Source organism: Erpetoichthys calabaricus, chromosome 7 (assembly GCF_900747795.2).
Source record: "Erpetoichthys calabaricus chromosome 7, fErpCal1.3, whole genome shotgun sequence".
In the NCBI taxonomy this organism is placed as follows: Eukaryota; Metazoa; Chordata; class Cladistia; order Polypteriformes; family Polypteridae; genus Erpetoichthys; species Erpetoichthys calabaricus.
Genome location: NC_041400.2, coordinates 39517637 through 39535556, shown reverse-complemented (window position 1 = coordinate 39535556; position 17920 = coordinate 39517637). Strand labels below are relative to the sequence as shown.

Here is a 17920-nt window from a genome sequence, read left to right as displayed (position 1 = left end):
TACATATTGTGACGGGCGGCCTCAGCCATTACCTGGCCGGGATAGCAGCTGGATGGAAGGACCAGGGGAGAGAGCATCGGCAGGGCAATACCTCCGATGGCACGCTAGTGGGCAGCCCTCCTGTGCAGCTGTGGCACCACGGATTCCCGCAGGGCACGCTGGGACTTGGAGTTTGGCACAACCCTGTTGGGTTCTGTGGGGGCCACCAGGGGGAGCTGCAGAGCCATACAATGAGCTTCTACCACAGCTGGGAGTAGAATAAAAGGAGCCGCCTAACTCAAGGGCCAGAGTTGGGAGGAAGAAGAACAAAGCCTGTGAGGTGGACTGGAGGTGGAAGGACTGTGCTGTCATTCTTGACATTATTTGTATACTGATGAAGAGGAATAATAGTGTGTGTTGTGTGGTGAACCTGCGTCCTGCCTGTCTATGTCAGGTTGGGGTGGCTGTATGTGCCCCGGGCTTCACAATATACATTTTCAAAACATCAATGAAGTCTAGAACAATAATACAGGAAATATTCCTTAAAAACATGCCAACTCTGTAAATTACTTCAAACTCACCTGTGATAAGGTCAGCCTGCTGCCGGCACTTCGGTGATATTTTTCATGGTTACCAAACTGAAGCTCCTCCCATCGAATTCGCCAAAGCATGCTAGCCAATTCTTTTTCCAGCTTGAGCTTTCTGAAAAAAAAATGCATTTGAATAGAAGACACTGACTGCAAAGTACAGTGTTAACTGTACAGTTAGCAAGAAATCTTATCAAATGTCATTTCTGCCTACTGTATATATCTCACTGACTAATATCATGTCAGCTGCTTTATTTTGGACAAAAATATTCCAACAAATACAGTATTAAGTAGATATTAAGAAATACAGTATTTTATTTGCCACTTCTGCATTGCCTCCATTTTCTCTCATGGTGTCCACTGATACTTGGTCAGCCTTGAAGTTAATGAATTGTCAAATATGTTGGACCAATTATCGGAAAACTTCTGTCTGAATAAAAATACTGTCATTTGCCTACAAGGGGGTCTTTTTCAGGACGCAGTTGAACTATAACAGCTGCAATTTGGATTTCTATATACAGTACATACAGTATACATCTATGTTTGCATATACTGCATGATAGTTCTCTGTTTATGCTTCGATATATGTCTTGCATTACTTGCATTTTGTTCATCATAAAATATTTTAATTATTCTGTATCACAGTGGACTCATAAGTGAAAGCTCTCATAATTTGAATAAATTAAAATGAACTGCATTAAGACATACTGTAAATCAGACACAGACAAACAAAAACAAAATTCAGTAATGAATGTCACAAAGCCAAGAAGCACATTACAGACTACATATTTATTTATTTTTATATTGATCTAATTAGGCTCATCAGAAAAGAAAAGCTTAAGAGATGCACAATACTGACCACATATTTATATCTACAGTATATCATTTTATATAGATCAAATTATAAAGATATAAGACAAAGATTGTGCTTTATTGTGCTTAGTGTACTTGTGGCTGTGGTGGTGGGAAACCCTTTTAAAAGAAGAGTTTCCCCACAATAAAAGACTCTTTGCCTTTTAACCTGTGTCTGTGTTGGCTGTTTGGGGAGCTGGAGCAGTGTCCAAAATATATATATATTGTGGCGGACAGCCAAGGCCCATGCCCAGCCGGGACGCCCTTTTGTATAGGGTCTGGGGGAACAGACATGGGCTGCACAATACCTCCCCCAGGTTGCTGGATGGCAGCCCCCCTGGGTTGCAGTGGTATCTTGGACTCCATCAGGGCTTCACGGGAGTTGGAGTTGGTTATAGCTCTGTTGGGATCCGAGGGTGCTGCCAGGGAGTGCTGCAACAACTGCTGAGCTCTCTTGGGCGGGTTTTCTGCCACACCCGGAAGTGCTGCCGGAAGTAGGTCAACAAGCACCTGGAGAACTTCCAGGGGTGTTATAAAAGGAGCCAGCAGTCGTTACTCCGGAAGCCAGAGTCCAGAGGAGGGAGACGAAGCTTGTCAGGAGGAGTGAAGGTGGAAAGAAGAAGAGGAGTTTATTTATGTTTGTGCTTTTGGGACTGTGTTGTGCCTGCGGGACACGGGGAAGATGTGGCCCACAGGTAAAGAAAATAAAATTTTTCTTTGTTTTTATACGTGTGCCTCCCGTGTCTGTCTGTGCCGGGTTGAGTGGCTAGTATGTCCAGAGTGCTTCTGTCACAATATATATATTATATATTGTGGGAGCCAGCCCCGGACACAGACAGACAGACACCTCCTTGTCCCTGCACCAATCACCCTTTGCCTCTGTCCTTCAAAAGGTCCTTCATTGCCTCCACTCCTCTCTGCCAATCTCTGTCCTCTTCCTCCCGTCTACAGCTGCCGACTGGAGGGAGGCGGTCCCTTTTATATCCACCCGGACGTGCTCTAGGTGCTTTCTGATGGACTTTCTGCAGCACTTCTTGGTGTGGCGGAAGTGCCGCACGAACACCCAGAAGCACTCCGGGTGTCCTCGGTATTCCTTCCGCCAACACCTCCAGGTTTGGCGGAAGTGCTACCGTCCGAGGCTCCACAATCATCTGAGCACCCCCTGGTGTTGGCCACGGGCACTGGTTTGAGCTTCCATGCTCAAACCCCGTGGCCCCCAAACCAGGCAGGGCGGCTGCCCTCTCGTGATCCTGGGGAGGCACAGTTCCTCTCCTGGTCCGTCCAGGTGTCGTGACTGGGCACAGACCCCAGCCGACCACCACAATATATATATAGTGAGATATTTGAACTCCCCAACGGGACAACACGCTGAAATGTGATTGATGTGTCTGTTGAAGGCTGTTTGTCCGTTGCCAAGGCAGCCGTAGGTGCACAGCATTTCACAGGTTCTCAGCGCCACAGAGGCAATGTCAAGCTCACCGCCTCCTTGTCTAACGCGTCTGTCACCCAATGAGTGATGTGGGGAACACTATAACTTGGCCACTGACCTGACCTCGGCCCTGCCCATTTGCTGTATGTGTGTGTAGTAGAGTGGTAGCTCTGGCAATAAATAACCTTGCTGTTCCTGTTTCAAGTGGAATAAAGCAGGTTTTCCTGAAATCCATAGACTCAGCCCCCGTCATTTGAGTGAAAGGCAGTGACTCACGTGTCACATTTATATACAGTATATGTCTTCCTTGATACTGTATATATCTATACTAATAAAAGGCAAAGCCCTCACTGACTGACTGACTCACTGACTGACTGACTCACTCATCACTAATTGTCCAACTTCCCGTGTAGGTAGAAGGCTGAAATTTGGCAGGCTCATTCCTTACAGCTTACTTACAAAAGTTAGGCAGGTTTCATTTCGAAATTCTACGCATAATGGTCATAACTGGAACCTGTTTTTTGTCCATATACTCTAATGGAGGATGCGGAGTCACGTATCTCGTCATCACGTATTACGCCTCCTACGTAATCACGTGAAGTGAAAACAAGGAAGAGATTTACAGCACGAGTCAAACGCGGGAACGAAGGTAAATGACGTTAATTGTTGAGTGTCTTTTAATACTGTGTAATTGTTGAGTGTCTTTTAATACTGTGTAAGCATACATATTAACAGATGTGCAATTAAACGTGTGCATTTACGGGGTGATTTCTCAGGCTTAAAGCTCGAAGTGATCACTCGAGTGAAGGCAGCTTCACAAAAAAACAGATCCTTAACAAACTGTTATTGGTATATTTTCCCTCAATTTTAAAAGGTTTTCTTTTCTTCTTAATAAAAATTTAAAAGCAGAACTTCGCCGGTGCAAACCGCGGGGATTTGAGCGACTGACGCATACAGACATATTCATGAGTGCAGGTACTTCGGAAAGAAAGCACCGTGTAAACCTAAAGTTTAAATTAAGTTCATAGACCTACAAAAGATTGCCATTGATTTCAGGCAAGATTGTTTTTCTCCTGTACAACTATACGTTGCATTCTCAAGAGTGTGCTTGCACGGCTTGGTCATAATACAACCGGAGTGCTGAACTGACAAACTGGTATACAAACAGAACAATCGTAAAAAACAGGATTAAATAAAAAGGCTGCTTCCGTTGGCGAAGCAACAAAAAAGGAAGACCTTATATGACGTTCGTTTATAAAACAGCGGAGAGGCTGTGTGAAGTCAGCTACACAAAAAAACAGATCCTTAACAAATTGTTAGTGGTATATTTTACCTCAATTTAAAAAGGTTTTCTTTTCTTCTTAATAAAAATTTAAAAGCAGTACTTCGCCGGTGCCAAGCGCAGGGATTTCAGCGACTGACACATACAGATATATTCATGAGTGCAGGTACTATGGAAACAGAGCACCATGTAAACCTAAAGTTTAAATTAAGTTCATAGACCTACAAAAGGTTGTCATTGATTTGAGGCAAGATTGCTTTTCTCCTGTACAACTATACGTTGCATTCTTAACAGTAAGCTTGCACGGCTTGGTCATATTCCAACCGGAGTGCTGAACTGACAATAGATAGATAGAGATAGATAGATAGATAGATAGATAGATAGATAGATAGATAGATAGATAGATAGATAGATAGATAGATAGATAGATAGATAGATAGATAGATAGATAGATAGATAGATAGATAGATAGATGTGTATGTATGTAGATATGTATATATGTGTATATATATGTAGATATGTAAATATGTATATGTATATATGTGTGTATGTATGTGTATATATATATATATATATATATATATATATATATATATATATGTGTGTGTGTATGTATATATGTGTGTATATGTATGTGTATATATATGTTTATATATGCATATATATGTGGATGTGTATATGTATATATATATGTATATATGTAGATATCTGTATATGTAGATATGTATATATAAGTATATATGTTTATGCATATATATGTTTACATAACCTCTTTAACACATTACTTCTCAGCTACGAAGCGCGGGTATTTTGCTAGTATATATATATATATATATATATATATATATACGATATATATAAACTTAAATTTATATAGTATATAAGGGTAGGGAATTGCCAGGGACTTGACGAGAGCTTTTTGTACCTGCTACAAAAGTAGTGCAGTCCATGACAACGTTATCATTCCTCTAACCTTTATTATAGTCTGTAGAAAATAGTATTTGTGACATGACATAGAACCTCACGAGGCCATTAGAGCATTAGAACAATTTTCAATCCAACAAAGCTTGCCAGTCCTATCCATTTAATTCTTCCAGAAAAACATCATGCTAAGTTTTGAAGGCCCCTAAAGTCCTATTGCCTACCACACTACTTGGTAACTTATTCCATTGTGTCTGTGGTTCAAAATGTACCTTTAACAAGTTTCCAACTATATCTCTATGTTGTTGATGAACTCATTTTAAAATAACAGTCTTGAGCCATGCCTTCCATCACATTGCCAAGCCCCCGATACATCATGTTGTGTATGTATATTAGTCTGAGAAGAGTTTATAAAGGCTAATTCAATTATTATTCACACCTTTGTGATAATTTTGTTAGGGTTGGCTGCACCTGTGGAAATGTGGAAACAAGGTGTGTCTAGTGGTCACAGTGGTAAAGTCTCAACTTTGATAAGTCAGTTTCTCTTGTTTTGTAGGAATAAACACGTCTCACTCTGGTCTCCGTTTGCACCAAAAAAGAGCAGCGAACATTTGACCAGCTTTTTATAGGCTGAAATCCTCATCACTTCATCAGAATCAGAATCATAGTTTGGACATGCTCAATATTTCCTTTATTGGTCATGGACAGGTGTCCCTTTCCTCCTTTGTGACTTGTCAGTCTTTCTGCAGACACTCCGCCGAGGTAAAATACTGTCTCCATATTGTGCAAAATGCCTTGTATTGGTTTCAGCTCCAGATTACCACCCTCTTGGACATGTAGAGAACATGCAGACTCCACACAGGGAGGATCTGGGATGTGAACCTCAGTGTCCTTGTTGTAAAGCAGCAAGACATCTTGAAATAATTTCCGCATAACTGAAAACCTGAGTTGCATTCCTGGATGTCTTTGGCTTGCCGTATTGTTAACCTTTGTAGTGTCACCAGGGCCTTGAATCAATTACAGCACTGTCAGGCTGTCAATTTCTGATGGAGTGCCAGACCATTTCAGGGTACACAAACATACGCACATAGCCACAGTCACTTGTACCAGACCAATTTAAAATTGCTCCTTAAACTGACCTCACTGGCATATAAGGAAAACTGAGAGAAACTAGCAGGAAGGAGCAGCGAGGAATTAGCGTTGTTACAAATCTCTACATTGCAGATATGACTACATCATTTTCTTATTAATTTGTTTACAAAATGTCATAACAGTCTAAAAGATTTATAATCAATGTTAGGGCTGCAGGGATAAAATATCATAAAGTAATAATATGCAATAAATATTTGCATTTTGGCTTCTCATGATTCTGACCTTGTTGGCACTTATGTTATAGGAGCATTTATAATATTAAACAGCTAGCACTATTTCACAAGATAAGTTACTCGAAAATATCTATAATCTAATAACAAATAATAATACTTAATAATAAAATATATACTTAACAGTAAACAAAAAACATTTGTCAGAGCATATGCCCCCCAATGTGAGGCATATCACTGCCATACTCTGACTTCCAGGAAGGAATATTTGATAAATGAACACTTAATATCACATGAATTCCAGTTTTCATTATAAAAGAAAATGCATGAGCACAGTAACCAGATTCTGTCTGAACCAATAACTGACGTTGATGGATTTGTTGGTGGATGGGTAACATCCTAGTAATTACATAATTTTTTCTTCTTCATTTAATACATCATTTGTATGAAAATGTGCTATATAAATAAATATTGTTGTTGTTCTATTACCCCTCCTTTAACCGTCACCTTATCGTGGTGGAGGGGTTTGCGTGTCCCAATGATCCTAGGAGCTCTGTTGTCCGGGGCTTTATGCCCCTGGTAGGGCCACCCAAGGCAAACTGGTCCTAGGTGAGGGATGAGACAAAGAGCGGTTAAACAAACCTCCTATGAAGAAAAAACAATTTTGGACGGCATTTTCCCTTGCCCGGACGCGGGTCACCGGGGCCCCACTCTGGAGCCAGGCCTGGAGGTGGGGCTCGATGGCGAGCGCCTGGTGGCTGGGCCTGCACCCATGGGGCTCGGCCGGGCACAGCCCGAAGAGGCAACGTGGGTCCCCCTTCCCATGGGCTCACCACCTATGGGAGGGGCCAAGGAGGTCGGGTGCAGTGTGAGTTGGGTGGTGGCCAAAGGCGGGGACCTTGGCGGTCCGATCCTCGGCTACAGAAACTGGCTCTTGGGACGTGGAATGTCACCTCTCTGAAGGGGAAGGAGCCTGAGCTAGTGCGCGAAGTTGAGAGGTTCCGGCTAGATATAGTCGGACTCACCTCGACGCACAGCTTGGACTCTGGAACCAATCTCCTTGAGAGGGGCTGGACTCTCTACCACTCTGGAGTTGCCCCCGGTGAGAGGCGCCGAGCAGGTGTGGGTATACTTATTGCCCCCCAACTTGGAGCCTGTACATTGGGGTTTACCCTGGTGGACGAGAGGGTAGCCTCCCTTCGCCTTTGGGTGGGGGGACGGGTCCTAACTGTTGTTTGTGCGTATGCACCGAACAGCAGTTCGGAGTACCCACCCTTTTTGGAGTCCCTGGAGGGGGTGCTAGAGGGCATACCTTCTGGGGACTCCCTCGTTCTGCTGGGAGACTTCAATGCTCACGTGGGCAATGACAGTGAGACCTGGAAGGGCGTGATTGGGAGGAATGGCCCCCCTGATCTGAACCCGAGCGGTGTTTTGTTATTGGACTTCTGTGCTCATCACGGATTGTCCATAACGAACACCATGTTCAAGCATAGGGGTGTTCATATGTGCACTTGGCACCAGGACACCCTAGGCCTCAGTTCGATGATCGACTTTGTGGTCGTGTCGTCGGACTTGCGGCCACATGTCTTGGACACTCGGGTGAAGAGAGGGGCGGAGCTGTCAACTGATCACCACCTGGTGGTGAGTTGGCTTCGATGGTGGGGGAGGATGCCGGTCAGGCGTGGTAGGCCCAAACGTGTTGTGAGGGTCTGCTGGGAACGTCTGGCAGAGCCCCTTGTCAGAAGTAGCTTCAACTCCCACCTCCGGCAGAACTTCGACCACATACCGAGGGAGGTGGGGGACATTGAGTCCGAATGGGCCATGTTCCGTGCCTCTATTGTTGAGGCAGCTGACCGGAGCTGTGGCCGTAAGGTGGTCGGTGCCTGTCGTGGCGGCAATCCCCGAACCCGCTGGTGGACACCGGCGGTGAAGGATGCCGTCAAGCTGAAGAAGGAGTCCTACAGGACCCTTTTGTCCTGTGGGACCCCGGAGGCAGCTGATAGGTACCGGCCACCCCAAGCGGAATGCGGCTTTGGTGGTTGCTGAGGCAAAAACTCGGGCGTGGGAGGAGTTTGGGGAGGCCATGGAGAATGACTTTCGGACGGCTTCGAGGAGATTCTGGTCCACCATCCGGCGTCTCAGGAAGGGGAAGCAGTGCAGTGTCAACACTGTATATGGTGGGGATGGTGCGCTGCTGACCTCGACTCGGGACGTTGTGGGTCGGTGGGGGGAATACTTCGAAGACCTCCTCAATCCCATTAACATACCTTCCAATGAGGAAGCAGAGCCTGGGGACTCAGAGGTGGGCTCCCCCATCTCTGGGACTGAGGTCACCGAGGTGGTCAAAAAACTCCTTGGTGGCAAGGCCCCGGGGGTGGATGAGATACGCCCGGAGTTCCTCAAGGCTCTGGATGTTGTAGGACTGTCTTGGCTGACACGCCTCTGCAACATCGCATGGACATCAGGGACAGTGCCTCTGGATTGGCAGACCGGGGTGGTGGTCCCCCTCTTTAAGAAGGGGGATCGGAGGGTGTGTTCCAACTACAGAGGGATCACACTCCTCAGCCTCCCTGGAAAAGTCTATTCAGGGGTCCTGGAGAGGAGGGTCCGTCGGATAGTCGAGCCTCGGATTCAGGAGGAACAGTGTGGTTTTCGTCCTGGTCGCGGAACAGTGGACCAGCTCTATACCCTTAGCAGGGTCCTGGAGGGTGCATGGGAGTTTGCCCAACCAGTCTACATGTGTTTTGTGGACTTAGAAAAGGCATTCGACCGTGTCCCTCGGGGAATCCTGTGGGGGGTACTCCGAGAGTATGGGGTACCGGCCCCCCTGATAAGGGCTGTTCAGTCCCTGTACGATCGGTGCCAGAGCTTGGTCCGCATTGCTGGCAGTAAGTCGAACCTGTTTCCAGTGAGAGTTGGACTCCGCCAGGGCTGCCCTTTGTCACCGATTCTGTTCATAACTTTTATGGACAGAATTTCTAGGCGCAGCCAGGGTGTTGAAGGGGTCCGGTTTGGTGGGCTCAGGATTGGGTCACTGCTTTTTGCAGATGATGTTGTCCTGTTTGCTTCATCAGGCCGTGATCTTCAGCTCTCTCTGGATCGGTTCGCAGCCGAGTGTGAAGCGGCTGGGATGAGAATCAGCACCTCCAAATCCGAGACCATGGTCCTCAGCTGGAAAAGGGTGGAGTGCCCTCTCAGGGTTGGTAGCGAGATCCTGCCCCAAGTGGAGGAGTTCAAGTATCTCGGGGTCTTGTTCACGAGTGAGGGAAGAATGGAGCGTGAGATCGACAGGCGGATCGGTGCGGCATCCGCAGTAATGCGGGCATTGCATCGGTCTGTCGTGGTGAAAAAGGAGCTGAGCCGCAAGGCGAAGCTCTCAATTTACCAGTCGATCTATGTTCCTACCCTCACCTATGGTCATGAGCTATGGGTAGTGACCGAAAGAACAAGATCGCGAATACAAGCGGCTGAAATGAGTTTCCTCCGCAGGGTGTCTGGGCTTTCCCTTAAAGATAGGGTGAGAAGCTCAGTCATCCGGGAGGGGCTCAGAGTAGAGCCGCTGCTCCTCCGCATCGAGAGGAGTCAGATGAGGTGGCTCGGGCATCTGATCAGGATGCCTCCTGGACGCCTCCCTGGTGAGGTGTTCCGGGCACGTCCAACCGGGAGGAGGCCCCGGGGAAGACCCAGGACACGCTGGAGGGACTATGTCTCTCGACTGGCCTGGGAACGCCTTGGGATTCTCCCGGAAGAGCTAGAAGAAGTGGCTGGGGAGAGGGAAGTCTGGGCATCTCTGCTCAAGCTGCTGCCCCCGCGACCCGACCTCGGATAAGCGGGAGACAATGGATGGATGGATGGATGTTGTTCTATTATTGAAAATAGTAATAATAGAAAAGACACCCATATCTTTCACATGTTTGCACATATGATTTCACAGAACTAGCATAATCATCCATATGCACTTACATCATTAAGAATACATTATCAATTGCACACAGCAATCCAAAAATAACAAAAAAAGAAGCAGACCACCTTATAAGATGCAAACCACAAACTCTAAAATTTTTAATCAAAATCAGTCAGTACTGTTAATGATATCACTACTTTAATTGACAAAAACAGAATCTGAAGATGTTGCTTAATAGACAGAGGAGGCAGGTGTATTGTTCTTTACGTGAACTTTTCTTTATGCATTTTTCACTTTCACAATGTGTGCACACGGCTATCTAGATAAAGAGTGTTTTGTCATATAACTAGCCTTGTTTCTGAGTAGTGAACTTTACAACTCCATGACATGTGATCAGTCAGATTCTACATGTTTTAAATAGAACTGATATGACCGATGATTGAGTGAAGTTTACCAGTCTCCATAAATCTCAATACTTGATTAAATACTTTTTTAGGTTAAATGTAGGTCATAATTGTAGCAGACAGCTCAGGTTACAGTGAGGCCTATTACTATTTGTAGAGCTTGAGATTTTAAGATGAATTGATTCTCAGCTGTATGATAGGTTTGACAGTCAGTTTATCAGACTGAAGGTCCTTTAACAAAACCCTACAATCTATGATTCAGAAAACAATATCATAAGAATGACAAAACAGGGGAGGATTATTGTTTATTTGTTACTTTCATATTTTCTACAAACATTCAGACGGCTTTGCCTTTTAGAACCTCTTTGTGCTCCCAGCTTCCAGAGAGTACCAGACTGCCAAATTCTAACTAGACTGAAATATAAAGAAGAATTAATCCGTTTAACTGATCATTTAGGATATAGATGAGCTAAGATGAAAGATAAACACTTTCTAAATTTACATGCGTAAACTAGCAGGGGCCAAAGCCAAGAAAAGCAATGCAAAGCTAATTTGATCAAAAGTAAGTAACAGAAAATATATCACCAAATATGCAGGTTTCATTTTCCATAACAGAGAGTCTTTCATTTGATTAAACAAAATTCAAATGATTATGCTGTGACCTCTCCATGACCTTAAACTGGACTAAGTGGGTTTGAGAATCTCATGTTTAAATTATGTAAAATATATATGGCAATTGCAATTAAATAACATGGTCATGATGTCATTTGCAGATGAAAATGAAAATTGCATTTTGCATTCACTGCAGCAGTGTGACTGTTTCAATGCTCCCAGAAAGCCATTAAATTCTCAAAATTTAAAATATAAACAATTCATAAATAACAAAACAAAATTGAATGGATAAAAATAGACACCGATATAGCAAACAGTACTAAACAACACTAGGACTTGGGACAGGTCTACTAATAGAAATAAGGGAATTGTTATGAATTGTTTTGGACTAGCCATATTTTTTAAAACCTTTATTTGGGTTGTTATACATTTAGGTTATAGATTCTGTTGGTGTCTGACCTCATCTTACAAGAGTTGTAAACTTTTTTGTCTTTCTGGCACCATTTTGTTTGTCATGTTAGCTGCCATTTTATAGGTTCTTTGAACATTTTTGCTAGAGTGGTTACCACCATGTGATGACCACTGACTTCCTAATCATCTGAGATTAATTAATTTTTTGTTGCTTTATTTGTAAACTTAAATAACATTTTTCTGACCATGAATTTTTGTAAAATGTGTGTTTTTTGGGTGAACAATAGGACTGATTTGGGCTTCAGACTTTAGCTTGATGACTTTGTCAACTCTCTGGGTTTCTTCATAAAAGTTCTCTTGCCTTCAGCGTCATACTTAACAGCAATGATACTTGTACGCACACCAAAATATAAGTTCTGGCTGACATGAAAACATTTGAAATAAGAGAGAATATTGGGAAATATAAATGATTAGTTCATTTGAAATAAGAGTGAATATCTCTATATATATAAAATCCAACACCTGTCTGCCTGTCAGTATGTCTGTCCACTTTTCACAAGAGAACTACTTAACAGATTCAGATCTTTTTTTTTTTTATAATTTGCTTGAACATTCCAGTTGATTTTGCAAACTTCTCTCATCACACTAAGTATCATAGTTTGGTTGTGGCACTGATTTATTCAAACAAATCCGAGAGAGATGCAGCGGGCCAAGGGGAGGGGGAGGTGGGACCTCAGGAGTAGGGAGCCTGGCAGGGCCATCCTCACTCATGTGCCAGCCTCAGTTCGAGTCACTCTACCTCTCACCATGTGTTGGAGCATACCTTGCCTCCAACTTAGATAGCGATACCTGTTTGTTCAGTAGACATTATCATCTAGAGATTGTTAAAGAGTAACATTTGATGTTTTTGAGAGGAAGATCACAGCTACGTGTGTTTTAGGTGGTACCTGCTCATTGGCAGAGATATCACGGCCACATGCTCTTCTGCCCATGCAGATTTAAGCTGTCGTATCAGAGATGAACACGCTCAGATGCAGTGGCAATGTTTGACATTGGAGTGTGCCTACCTTCCACTTGGCCAGAGATACCTTGCCAACCTTTTACATTTTTGCCAAAGAGATCACAGCTACATTCTCAACCCTGATAGCAAAAACAAAATTATTGTATATCAAGAGGCCCTCGGACACAAAGCTATCAATATAAAATCTTCTCCATTCAAAATGTTACATTTTTTTTGTTGATTTTTAAAGTTTGTCCTGTTTCACTACTATGCAGTTGGGAAATATAAATGATTAGTTGAAACATGTGACTCTGAGATCACGGCTAAACATTTGCCTTTTTAATCTTCTAAAAAGTGTGTTGGAAGGGGGACGGCATGCAGGCACACTTATGAGTACAGTACAGAAATACAGAAGTTTCATGAGCTTCCAACAATATTAACTTTTGAGTTAGTTTTCTCAAAAGCAATGGCTTCACACAGAAATCAAGAGTTTGCCAAGAATGTGCAGGAGGCTTGCTGCCAGGCTGTCTTCATGTGGCTGGAGCAGCAGCAGCGGTCACTGTTGCAGTACATTGCAATCTGGTTTCTACCTCTTATCACTGTTAAGTGGCAGTCCTCCCAGGCGAGCAGTGCCATAGGCATGTCAGCTACTTGAACCTGATTAGCTGGGGACCAGTCAGCTGAAGCTGAAACCTCACATTCGTTTTCGGTTGCTTGTATCAAAATCGGAGTCCGACAAGTCATAGTCCAATTCAGAGAGAATAGGCAAAATGTCGTCCATGGAGTATTTTGCTTTACACATCCGCTTTGATCTCTTGCCAGATGTCAGTGCCATTTTTGCCATTGTTTGTGCCTTGCTACTCACGGGAGCGCAGGAAATCTCGGTCAAAACCAATGAAGCTAACTTTCCTTCTAGCAACAAGAGTCCAACTAAAACATAACGGTTGGTTTTGTCACCGTTTACAGTTGATTGTCATTGTCAACTCCTCCTTTTGACAGAAGTCGACATCAGCCCTGAAAGACTTAAATGGTTGAATGTAGACATTGTTTCTGCATTTCTTGGCCAACTATAAGTGACTGAGCACAATATTGTAGGTAAGCTAGAGAAAGTGGTAAAAGAAAGAGCCATGTAGTGTTCTAGCATATGCAGTCAGTACCTTCTGATAGTATTCAGACCTCTTCACTTTTTCACATTTTGTTATGTTGCAGCCTTATGCTAAAATCATTTAAATTTGTTTTTTCCCCTCATCAAGCCACACGCAATACTCCAAAATCACAAAGCAATAAAAAGATTTTAGAGATTTTCAAAAATGTATTAAAAATGAAATAAAAATAAATATCGTACTGATGCAAGTTTTCAGGCTTTTGACTCTGTACTTTGTTTTGAAGCCCCTTTGGCAGCGAGTCTTTTTTGGGTATATGGTGACAAGCTTCACACACTTGGATTTGGGGATTTTCTGCCATTCTTTTCTAGCAGATCCTCTCAAGCTCTGTCAGGTTGGTTGGAGATGATCCGTGCACAGCGAGTTTTCGAGTCTTTTTGGAGACGTTCAATTTGGTTCAAGTTACAGCTCTGGCTGGGCCACTCAAAAACATTTAAAGACTTGACTGTAAGCAACTTGTGTGTTTTTTTGCTTTATGTTTAGGGTCATTGACCTTTTGGAAGATGATTGTTTGGCCTAGTCTAAGGCTCAGAGCACACTTTTATCAAGGATTTTTATTTAGTTTACTCCATTCTGCTTTCCTTCAACCTTGACTAGTCTCCAAGTCCCTGCCCTCCATGCCAAAGTGCTAGGAAGGTAAGGTGCTGGAGACTAGCGGTGTCTGGTTTTCTGCTGATGTAATGCTTAGAAATGAAGCCAAACAGTTCAATTTTGGTTTCAGAAGATCTTGTTTCTCATAGTCTGAGAGTTCTTTAGGTGTATTTGTGTCATCTGGCCACTCTGCCGTAAAGCCCAGATTAGTAGAGTGTTGCAGTGGTGACTGTCCTCCTGGTTTTTCCCAGATCCACACAGGTACTTTGGAGCTCAGCAAGACTGGCCATTGGGTTCTTGTTCACATTTCTCAATGTCAATGACCTCCCCCACTAATTGCTCAATTTGGCTAGGCAGCCAGCTCTAGGAAGAATCATGGTTGTTCCAAACGTATTCCATTTAAGAATTATGAAGGCCACTGTACTCTTGGTAACCTTCAATGATGTAGAAATATTTTGTAGCATTCCCCAGATCTGTGCCGTGACACAATCTTATTTCTACGTTCTATAGGCAATTCCTTCAACCTCCTGGCTTGGTTTGTGCCCTGATGCACATTATCAAATGTGAGATCTCCTATAGACAGGTGTGTGCCCTTCCTAATCACGCACAAATAACTGAAGTGACCACAAGTGGACTCCATACAGGGTGCGGAATCATCTAAATGATGATCAATAGAATGGGATGCACATGAGCTTAATTTCAAGTGTCATACCAAAGGGTCTGAATACTCATGCCAATGTGATAATGGGGCATTGAGTGTTGTTTGATGAGAGATAAAAGAAACAATTTAAATGCTATTGGTCTACAACTGCAACATAACAAAATGTGAAAATAATAAAGGAGTCTTAATACTTTCTGAAGACTATGTAGATAGCTTACTTATATGAGACTGAGGAAGACCCTGATCTGGACTAATCAAGGAACTGAAAAGGTTTTTTTGTCTACTCCATTCTAAAACTGCTAAATCCCATAGTGCACATGGGCTTTTGAAATGATTTTTGGAAACTTAAAAATTAAACGTTTGTCCAAAACACCACGTAGGAATGATATGGAATCTCTCATTAACACTTACATAGATTTTCTCACTGTGCAAAGTATGAGAGAAGATGCGATTTTGTACCCTGGCACGTTTATTTCAGTATGCTGTACTCCCTTTTGGACATTACAGAAATAAAGTGAAATTTCAGTGATTAATGTAGTAAAACAAAATCAACAATGAGTTGCTGCAAATTAAGTTATGTAGTAAAATTAATCACAGCACAACATGAGAAAGGCATATGCGGCATCTGTGTGTGGTGACATACACTCTGAGTGAGGCAAGACTAACCCAAAAAATATGTATTAGGGCAAGTGAGGACAAATGTTTAGTTTACATAATTGGCTGGGGATTAATAAAACATAAGGAGATTAAGGGGCTGCAGCAATTCATGATTGGCTAGTCGCCAAAAACAAGAAAAATGGTCATAACATTTATGGGACTTACAGGCCAGTACAACAATTTCATTAGGAGTTTTACCACTACTGCTGCACTTTTGACACATCTAACTTTTGGAGTGTTAAGTGGAGACATATGATAGAGTTCGTACTTCTCCATTTAAAGAAGGCATTCTTCACTGGTCTGGTGAATTTTCTAAAGTAATTGTTGTCCATAATGAAGAATTAGACATTGGCCTTATGGAGATGGTGTCCCTGGTCTAGAAGGGTAAGGGAATTTCTGTGCTTTTTATGTTTACAATCGCAAATTCTTACATCTCGAATCTTTGAGGTTCAGACCATCAAGGTGTTCAGAGGACCCAACAGTTTTATGTATTTATTCAAATGAATAGCTGAACTTTTAGAGGTACAAGGAAATAAGAAATGCAATCCCAGATTATGAGGCAGTTTTAGCTTTCATGGTACGCCATACTGATAATATGCATTGGAACACAGCTATTATATTTCTTCTAGAAGTAGGCAGATCTTACAAATAAACTCAATGTACTGTAAATGGGGCCTGAAGATGATAGACTGTGTGGAAATCATGTTGCAGTGTTAAAGTGAATGACATCAGCATTTTATATTAACTGAAACGTGTGTACCCAAAAAGCAGAGGTTAAACAAACAAGAAATTAGTAACATGTTTTACAAAAGCCAGGAATCCATTTTGGAGGAAATTATCTATCAAGGATCACCTGATATATGCTGAATAAGATGGAAAAGAAAGGAAAAAATTATGACTGAGTGCTCAAATAGAACATCTTCTCTCTGGTGATGATGTGTATTAAGTAAATAATTTTATATGTTAGAGTACCAGCCACATCTGTCAGCAATAGGTACAAATTTCCACAATATAGAAACTGGGCCTTCATTTCTCAATGTACATCAATTGATTTAATTTGGTTTGACTACAGTCTCCCAAGATTTAAACATTTTAACTCCAATGAGTCATTACAAAAATCACCTTATTCATTTTGCTAATATTTCAATATTTTTCCAGTTTCAGCTTTAACAATTGCACATTTTAACTAATAGAAAAAAATGAGGCAACAATTTTGGCTTTGCTAACAGCCAGAATTGAACAAAGAATTAAAAGCCACATGTTAAAATGCAACTGTGCGCTGAATAAGTGGTTAAAGAAAATGGATGGCTACAATACATCAATACAAGTGTGCAAAGTCTACTGTGTCATTGGAGTTTTACTCATCACTGAACAGTCACCCCGCTGATATGGATGCAGCTTTTAACCCTGGTAAATATTGTGCTTACCACCTGCTTTTATAAAAGACTAGCTGTCCCCGTGGCTCTGCCCACGTAGTATTGAAACAGGACAAAATTTAAAAATCAACAAAAAAATATAAAAAAAATGTAATAATTTGTATCAAGAAGAATTTATATTGATAACATTCGTATTTGAGAGCCTCTTGATATATAATATTTTTGGTTTTGCTATAAGGGATGAGAATGTAGCTGTGATCTCTTTGACAATAATGTAAAACGTTGGCAAGGTAACTCTGGCCAAGCGGAAGGTAGGTACGCTCCAACGTGAAGCATTAGCACTGTATCTGATTGTGTTCATCTCTGATGGGAGAGCGTCCCCCACGTGGGGAGAAGAGCACGTAGCTGTGATATCTCTGCTAATGAGCAGGTACCCTCTAAAACACACATAGCTGTTATCTCTCTCTCAAAAATGTCAAATGTTACTCTTTAACAATCTCTAGATGATAATGTCTGCTGAACAAACAGGTATCGCTAGCTAAGTGGAGGCAAGGTACGTTCCAACACGTGGCAAGAGGTAGAGTGACTCGAATGGGGGCTGGTGCATGAGTGAGGATGGCCCTGCCTGGCTCCCTACTCCTGAGGTACCGACTCCTCCTCCCCTCGGCCTCCAGCCTGTCTCTTCGATTCAGTTGAATAAATCGGTGCCACAACCAAACTATAATACTTCAACTGGAATGTTCAAGCAAATTATAGAAAAAACCTGACC

The 17920-nt window shown here is 42.6% G+C and overlaps 1 protein-coding gene across 1 annotated transcript in view; it reads right to left on the bottom strand.

Annotated features, from left to right (window-relative positions):
• npr2 (natriuretic peptide receptor 2) overlaps positions 1-17920 on the bottom strand; it is a 200743-nt gene that overhangs the window by 87488 nt on the left and 95335 nt on the right. Inside the window, exon 8 of the mRNA XM_028804819.2 lies at positions 561-681. Coding sequence (XP_028660652.1) covers positions 561-681 — 121 coding nt within the window. The remainder of the gene's footprint in view (positions 1-560; positions 682-17920) is intronic.